The sequence below is a fragment of the Vollenhovia emeryi genome, unplaced genomic scaffold, assembly GCF_000949405.1.
Source record: "Vollenhovia emeryi isolate VEMERY1.0 unplaced genomic scaffold, V.emery_V1.0 DF939161.1, whole genome shotgun sequence".
Classification (NCBI taxonomy): Eukaryota; Metazoa; Arthropoda; class Insecta; order Hymenoptera; family Formicidae; genus Vollenhovia; species Vollenhovia emeryi.
This window is the reverse complement of record NW_011967205.1, coordinates 1688130-1697223: the sequence shown is the minus strand read 5'-3', so window position 1 is coordinate 1697223 and position 9094 is coordinate 1688130. Positions and strand designations below refer to the sequence as shown.

Below are 9094 nucleotides of genomic sequence, written 5' to 3'. Positions count from 1 at the left end.
TCGGGACCGCGAGAGATAGAGAGAGAGAGAGAGAGAGAGAGAGAGAAGGGGGTTGATCGCGCGCGGGGGTTGCTTACGGCTCGCGACGGGGGTCGAAAATTCGCGCGGTTCAGCAATTATCGCCCTGATACCGGCGGCGTGCGGATGCCGCCGAAGGAATTGAAGCCTGGACAAGGGATGAGAACGCGATGCCATGTCGCGGGCTAGTGCAGTTGACAAATCGTAGGGTGGGCTAGAGAAAGGGGGAGGCGCGATCACAGCAAGAGGCGACACTTACCGTCGAAGTATTGGGAGAACAGCACCCTGGTGTACGCGGTCATCGCGCTGCCCCAGCTCGGGTTCTCCACGTTGTTGCAGGTGCCGTCGATGCTTCGGTACCTGGACCTCTCGTCGCACTCCACGTTATGCACCGCGGCGCAGGACTCACCGAGCGGGGTGCCCCGCAGGCCCAGCGTTGACACGTAGCGAGCGCAGTCGTTCTTATCCAAGCCGAATCTGCGACAGGATCGAAGAAGGAGCGATCAGACGTCGATTGAATTGTGCAACCCCTGAGCGAAGATCGATAATCACGCGACGGCAGCCCGCGTCGATCATCAGTGGAGAAAATGTTATTGAGATACGCGGGACGTCGCATTTGGATGGTTTAAAACCAATGATTTGTAATTTTTAAATAACCTACACTGGCCAATATTTTTATTTAGAAAACACTACAACGTTTCGGTCCCAGATTTGGACCCTTTTCAAGTAATCTGTTTGGACAATATCACTATGTTAGTAAGATATTTAGTTGAGGGGGATGCAAGTTAGTAAAAAATGTTTGCACTCTTTGGTTGAAGAGTGCAAAATTAATTCAAGTTGCATCATTATTTGTTAAACACAAGTAAAAGTGTCAAGAGATGTGTTTTGGACGAGAAATCGGATCTGAGAGAGAGAGAGATCCAATCTCTTCAATCAAAAAGTGCAATCATTTTTTACTAATATCTTACTAACATAGTGATATTGGCCAAAGAAACGATATGAGACCATTAATAATTGTGTGAACAGATTACTTGGAAAGGGTCGAAATCTGGGACCAAAAAGTGCTTTTTAAATAAAAACGTTGGCCAGTGTAGGTCGTTTAAAAATTACATATTAACGACAAAAAAAGTTCGAGGAACGTAGCGGTTTCGTAGCGAGACCATCGGGATGCAAAACGTTAAACAATTCGCAAGACATACCTTCGGCAGTTTTGTTGCACGAGATACGACGACGCCTTCGTTGCTACGATGGCATCGATACTCCTGTCGAAAGCATCCGCGGAAGGATAGGAGCTCCAGAATTGCTTCTCGGCCGGACTCCGCGCCTCGAGCTCGACACCGGCGTTCACGATATTCCTCTCGAGGGTGCTCATACGATCGACTAACGTTTGCGCGAACGCGATTGAGTTGTTCAGTGTTGCGCCATCGATCCTGGGAAATCTCCGATTTTGGAAACGACCGGTATCCACAATGGCTTCGGAACCGTAATTCGATGGCAGCCCTGAAAGCGATTCTTTGAAATATTTCGAAATAATAAATAAAACTAGAATCTGAGCGACGGATAAAGTTTAAACGCGATGAGATCCGAAATTCTTTGATAAAAGCCTTTGTGATTCAATTGATTAAATTGTATCTCTTCAATCTGGGCACTCCTTTCGAGATAAATTAGTTAAGCGTATCTGGACTGTTTCCAAATATTGCTAAATTGACGCGAGGCCAAAGATAGGTAATAAACGAAATTGCGTTAAAATTTATTTCTTCGGAAACAATTGCAATTCTGGAGGACAAATGATATAACGATTAAAACGCAATTCGACACGACATCGTTAATTATAGTGCCGAGAGTTTCCCAAAGTGCCTATGGAAAGTAAATCGCTAATCGATTGTCCTCGGCCTTAAGACGCAACATTTTTAATACTATTTCTGATAAAAATATCTTGCTAAACATATCACGAAATCGATGAAAAATGAAATAAAAAGTGACAGCGTATTGAATGTATCCCAAAATTAATCAATTTAAAATTTAATGTGATATTGCGAAATGTGAGGAAAGAATATTATGGAAGATTAGATGTTACAAAATTTACCAAATTCAACCGAATAAAAGCCGTGTTACTTTATAATTAAAAAATTTTGCAAAGGTCTTTCACTGGAATGTTGATAAAATGATAACGAAGCAGAGCTAATTGAGAGAGATTTTTAGATACATTTCAAAATTTCATCGTGTCTTCAGTACAGTATTTCCACCAGGAGCTCCATAAATTCGATTACACGTACCGGTATAACTGGCGAGATAATTGTGCAGAGACTCGGGCAGCTGATAGGTGCCGATCGAATGTGAGTGACCCAGAAGTCCCATCGACTGCAGGGACACCCAGAGGATCGCCAGAGTTGCAACGGAGCCTGCCATGACGCCGCCGGCTGCACAAAACGGAGAACTGACCAGGACTGACTAACGTAAGATCGCAGAGACGCGTTCCTCTTGCATCCCAATACGTGACTCACGCGATAGCACCACGTTAACTTGCACGCGCGCGGCGCAAAGAGAACGACCCTCTCTCTCTCTCTCTTTATCCGTCCCTCTCTTTCTCTCTCTCTCTTTCTCTGTTCCTCTCTCTTTCTCTCTCTTTCTGTCTCTCTCTCGTCGCGAATGAAAATGTCGTATTAATATCGCGCGGTTCGCCCGAAAGGATGTCACCGCACCTCCTCCTCCATCCCGTTTGGCACCCGTCCCGTTCGCAAATACCGGACATACATGTGCACGAGTGACCGTTGATTAGCAAATTAAATGATACCTCGATATTCTTTTTACTACAGATTTATTGTCGTACAACATTACCACATTTTCATTGCTGTTAAATATGCCCGCTAATCAAGTTCTTATCTTATGTTGGCATTAAACATGACCTTTCTGTGTGTTGTATGAAAAAGTTGAATATAATTTAGAAAATAGCATTGTTCAGGAGAGAAAGAGAGGGGGGAGAGAGAAAGAGAGTCCTTAATATCATCAAACTTATTAATTTTAAATAGGTATATTCGATCTTATCATTTTATTTCTTTGCCGATACGATCATGTCGGCTTTGTCTAATGCTAATGCATTTACATTCGTTGATATACTCTCTAAAAAGTCATTCAGTGGATTATTACTGAAAACAGTAAGTAGTAATTGATTTACAGTTATAAGTATACCACTACAATTTTCAGTAGTATACTTATAACTGCGAATCAGTGACTATTCACTGTTTTCAGTGATAATTCACAGATTGACTTTTAGAGAGTAGGTATATATCGTTACACTGTAACTTAAAATTCTAATTTTCCAGTTGCTTGCAAACGACTGGTAAGAAGTCAATATAAATAATACCAGTTAGATACTTTTGTTTTTCTACATAATCAATTATGGCACGAGATTCAAACGCTTGAACATAACTAAATCTTGACGATTCAAAATATTTGAGCTCATTTTCTAGAGAATTTGGTTTTTGAATTATATCATTGTTGCGGCAAATGCGCGATATATATCTGGTATTCGTTCAATAGACTTCCATCTTCGCATTTGTAGTAAGACAAAACCGAGGGGGAAACCGCTGAGGGCATTGTGGTGTACACGCACCGGCATAAATGCCGTCCCTATCCGTGTGAGGCGCACACACACAACAAGCGAACGACCAATCCGAAAGTCGTGCCGCGGTCGTCCGACGATCGGATTAGTCACCCGCTTGTTTGTGTGCGTGAGTCTCACACGGATATGGACGGCATTTATGCCGGTGCGTGTACAGATTTGCGGCATTACTGGGCATTACTAGGTATTTTTGTGGGCATTAGTTTGGGCATTAGGCCTTGCTGGGGCATTATATAAAGATGAAATAAGATTAAGTAAGATAAAACAAGGCAAATAAAATAAAATACGATAATAAGATAAAGCAATGCCCACTGGGCATTAATGGGCATTGGTGTACAGAATTTTGGTCAGCGGTTTTTCCCTCGGACAAAACTTTCCTTGCGTTTTTACGCGTTGCTGCCAAATGTTAATGTTTTTATTGGCGAATTACAATGCCAGGTATTTTGAAGGGCTCGTTGAGACGACCGAAATATCGTTATCGACCGTTGTTCCAATTTGATACGCCAATGAAAATCGAAGAAAATTGCCGAGAAATTAGACACGACAAAAATGCTCGATGTTTACAAACAACAAACGAAACGTTATTTAGCCGCGTGGTCTTCTCGAGACATTAACACATGTGACGCGATGCGATGCAAAACCGTTGATGAATCGTTTGACCTCGATGAACTCGTAACGAAGTAACGTTTCATCGAATCAACGACGGCACTTGCAAGCAATTTTCAAAAGCGGCACGTTAGTCTGATGGATTTAAAAATGCGTATAGTTTGGTGAAGACTTATAGGTACAAGCGAATAAAGAGATAAAAATAGAAGGAAACTCAGGTTCAAACTCTTGTATTGCTTTTCGCAATAGACTTAAAATTAAAATTATTTAGACGCTAACATCCTGTCTTGGCTTTTACTCTTTTATTACTTCGCATTTGAGATAATCTTATCAAGTGCATTGCCAAGTTTTGACAATTAATTCAACGTGCACTACAATGGTTCACCCGCGACGACACCGGCCGGCGAATTCTTTTACGTTCTGCCGCGACCTTCGCGCGTGTTCTCTCAGTTATTTATAGATCGTGTTTTTTACCGGGACTATCAGCAAAGCGACACGCGTCTGTGTGCAGTTCCTATCCGTATCTCGTTAATGTAGTAAACACGCGCGCGGCTGTTCACGCGCGTCGCACATGGCTAGGTGTAGCTAACTCGTTATCACGTTGATACTGCATTCCTCTTCAACCGAGAGGATGTAGCGAGAGTTTTGACAATGGCGACGAGGCAATGGGGACTTCCTCTTTGTCCTGCGTTAGAAGTCAAAGTCAAATAATTAATCTTTTATCGATCGACATTGCAGATCGGGCATTAAACTCGTTGGATCTCGATTCTGGTAACGTGACAGCTGAAATGCCTCTCGCTGCTATCCGATCGGGATACGCGCGAATTAAACTTCTCACAGTTGTTCCGAGCTCACGAGCGATCGTACCGAATAGAAAAAAAAAAACTTTTGTATACGGGTTGATGATACTATTGACACGTGAAATGTTAAGTATAGCTGCCTGACGTGCAACATCGTCGTGGAAGTCTTTTCTATGCCGTTGCGCGAACGGTGTGAATCAACAAATTACAAATGCAAGACATGCACTTGCGAGACACGTGAACAGCAATGATGGCGTCGCTAATATTAGTACGTTCTGGTAAACAGATTCCAGCTCGTTAAGGAGTGAAGACTATGAGTAAAGATTAAAGTAGAAATCGCGTTTTCTCCGTTTCTTTAGGTGTCTACGAAGCGACCCAATAAATTGGCGCAATTTTGGGAAATAATGTAAATCCGGTATTCCCAATTGGTACAATATTGCAAGATGGACGTCTACTCTTATTTAGCCAATGTGTCCAAACAACAGGTTTGGAAATCTTGGTTAATGCACTTGCAACATAAATCCAATATATCTTGTCATTACTGGCGTGCAACACTCGCATTTATTCTATGGGCAATACTGGTTTTACATTGAGAAATATTAGCCAATACGTTCCCAGCCTAACCAATGTCGAATCAATGTAGGGCCATTGGCTGCGCTCAGCAGAAAAAGTTGCTTTGCAACTGTTTGAAAATTTGTAAATCCGATTGGCGTGCACTCTCTTAATCCTGAGTGAATTTAATAGCATAGGCCAATCAGATTCATGAATTTCACAGCAGTTGCAAAGCAGCTCTACCTGCTGAGCGCAGCCAATGCACTGTACTACTCTATAGAGATGACACGTTCGCATCGTTTCACGCTAGAGACGTGTCAGCGACAGCGGCATCGCTTCTACAGTCTCTGAAGAAGAATCCCGGCAACATTTCGATGCGATGTTTCAGACATTCCAGAACACTGACGTTTCCCCACCAAAACTCCTAGGTACTTATTGACAGAGCATTACCGGATACATGATCCATGGGCTTTTCTAAGCCGTGCATCGCGTACACCCAGCGATTGTTGTCGACCGGTGCGATGAGAAACATTCTCCGACGGTGCAGCCAGACGTAACAATATAAAGAGACGCGGTCTCCGTTACGGTCCTTGTCACTGATTGTCTCGCCAGCACAATTCGCGCCCACTGGGCGCAACACGGCTGCGCGGTTCTATTCTACCACACTGATCGTCGCGAATTTGCCGGCCCCGTGCGAACGAAAAAGAAAAATTGCGAAAACTCGCGACCGCGCGTCTCCGAACTCGTGTCAGGTATACGCAAGGTGGTGGACGCGTGGCGGCCGACAAACACGCACTTCGCCACGATGGCGATACACAACGGAGTTTCACGCTGCGAATACACAGATTTCCCTCTCCATTTCTCCGTTTCTAGTCTCGCTCGAGAGGTCCGCTAGAGAACCCGCCTGGCGTCTCGTTCATTCATTTATTAGCGCGCCTTTATTCCGCTCCCTCTTTCGTCTCAGGGTCGACGCGAATCGACACGAATTGGAGTATTGGCCGATAGCACCCGGCTGTCCGAGTACTCGAGTATGCGGATTCCGCTCGACATGCGCGAGAAATATAAGACACTCGTAGTATCTTATTAAATGGGAACTCGTATTATCCATAATATTAGCCACGTACGTAGATTCCGAGAGTGTTTGAAGGATTTGGAGAGCATTAAATATTATAGGGACGTTGCCAGGATATCCTCAGTATATCCTGAAGAAGTACTGATTTAAAATGATATCGTTGCTTGCACTGAGAAAATTTTTCATCGATTAAACCGATCAAAAAGTATTCCCGATTAAATTATGGATATACCCGATAAAATTTGATCGACAGACCACATTTTTCGTCGGATATATCCGTTTGATATTATGTAATTGGATTGTCCGATTATATTTAATCGGACATTTCTCACAGTGTGTACCCAGAAAGAAGTTTCTTCGAAATCAAACGAATTTTCTTTGAACTTAGACCTGGCTGGACTTTTATGTAATTTCAAATGAATTCCTTTACCTTAGCCCAAGTTTTATTTGATCATGACCGGAATATCCAAGAGAATTTATACTTTTTCAAATCTAGCAAATGTTTCAGCAGAAGTAAATTAAAATGTTGCAGACTCAGAGAAACGTGATTTCAACGTACATCATCTATCGAACTTAAATCGATCTTTTTCTGGGTGTAGGGATCTGAAAATGCGGGTAACGAAGATAACCCAGGTGTTTCTAAATATTTCCGCTGATAAGGCGGCTACTCGGCTCAAGTTTTGCATATTAATTCATCCGATTAACTGATTGAGCAACTATCCAAGATCGAATCTTCACGCCTATAGTCGACTCTCAATCAACGGCGAAGACCCTAGTCCTGGTGCTTGCCGGGTACGTTACTGAGTACCTCGCACACAGACTGTCCGTCTTAGTTCCACTCGCGTTTTTCCACGTTCTCCGTACTCGTTTCCTCATACACTTGAGTCCGCTTAAAGCGATCTCGCTCTCCTCCTCTCTCACTCGAGCGGTCTCCCTCGATCACGTGCACACGTTACGCACATTGATTCCTCAAAGGTTCTCCAGCTCGCTCACTCCTTCGCTCTCTTCATTCATCTCGCTTGGCGCGATGACTCGCCTGCGTTCCCATTGGCTCGCACCCTCCCCGGCAAGAGCGAGTCACCTTATTTAACTTGGAAAAAAAAATTCTATCACGCGGTGAGCACGTGCTCGTCCACCTCCGTCCCTCCGCCGCGCGGTTCGTTGCATGCCGGCTTTCAGAGCGTTGCCGTTAAGTTCTCGTTTGTTTCTTAGATAATACCTTCATTCTTTAAAGCGCTTTTTTTATTAGCACACGGCCGAAAATTTGAATGGAAAATTTGAAAAGAATACCGTAAGGAATAATAAAGAAGATATTTGGAAGATATAATCCTAACAGTGATCCTCGTTTCTCTAAGGTACTCCGATACTCGGCGTTTTTCCTTGCAATCCAAATGCTCTCTCTCTCTCTATTCGTCATTATTGATCTTCAACGTATAATTGAGGAAGCTTCTTTTAGTAACGTTTTTTTTGTATTAAAAATTGCCAAAATATCTTTAATTTACTGACATATCACCGCTCTCATCAAGTGTTAGGCGCAGGTAGTGATCTTACACTGGGAAAAATAGCCGATTAAATATAAACGGATAATCCAGTTAATGTGATTAGTTTTTCAATCAAATTTCATCGGACATGTATATAATTTAATCGAGAAACTCAACCATAGGAAACACTATTTAATTGGTTTGTCCGATGGAAACTGTTCTCAGTGTATCTTAGATATTATAGGAGCGAGAGAAGCGCGGTCGGAGACGACACATTTTTACCTGTCAACCCGGGGGAAAATGGAAAACATCTCATTATGTTTGTCTCAGTCATGTAATATCTAATTATATCTTGTAAGATCCACTTCTAAAAGTCATCAGATCCTCAGAGATTATCCATTGAAGTCAATGAATCTATAAATAAATTTTCTAAGAAAACATAATTGGATCTCAATAGGTAATAACATTGAAGATTCAATAAAAGTGTCAGATCTCTGAAGATCTGATGATTTTAAAATTGGATGTAATTAGGTGTTACATGATTGAGACATTGCGTAATGAGATATTTTTATTTTTCCCGGAAAAATCGCACTTTTATCGTGGATAAGACTTGCAGTCTGACATTTTGTAAACACCGAAGAAACTTTCCATCGGATAAACCAATTAAATAGTGTTTCGGATGATTAATTTTTTCGATTAAATTACGGATATTTCCGGTGAAATTTATCTGATGAAATTTGATTGAAAGACCGGTCATATTTTTCATCGAATATACAACTTAATTGGATACGCCCGCTTGTTATTATATCATAGGATTATCCGATTGTACTTAATCGGGCACTTTTCTCAGTGTAGGCATGTACCACACACATAACAGGGCCCCGTAACATCTATACCTCAGCTTAGAGACCCAGGGAGGGATTTCGTCCTTTAAGGGGATGCT

At 42.4% G+C, this 9094-nt stretch overlaps 1 protein-coding gene across 3 annotated transcripts in view; it reads right to left on the bottom strand.

The window, feature by feature from the left end:
• The window catches only part of LOC105564657 (peroxidase-like), a 24109-nt gene that overhangs the window by 11858 nt on the left and 3157 nt on the right, over positions 1-9094 (bottom strand). Inside the window, exons 1-4 of one of the 3 annotated variants that reach the window (XM_012017197.1) lie at positions 6049-6427; positions 2295-2438; positions 1218-1530; positions 278-495 (exon numbers count right to left, since the gene is read on the bottom strand). In XM_012017197.1, the coding sequence (XP_011872587.1) occupies positions 278-495; positions 1218-1530; positions 2295-2438; positions 6049-6130 (757 nt within the window). In that variant the 5' untranslated portion in view covers positions 6131-6427. Of the gene's footprint in view, positions 1-277; positions 496-1217; positions 1531-2294; positions 2439-6048; positions 6428-9094 lie in introns of those variants that run through there. The other 2 variants (XM_012017198.1, XM_012017199.1) reach the window with 2 other exon arrangements.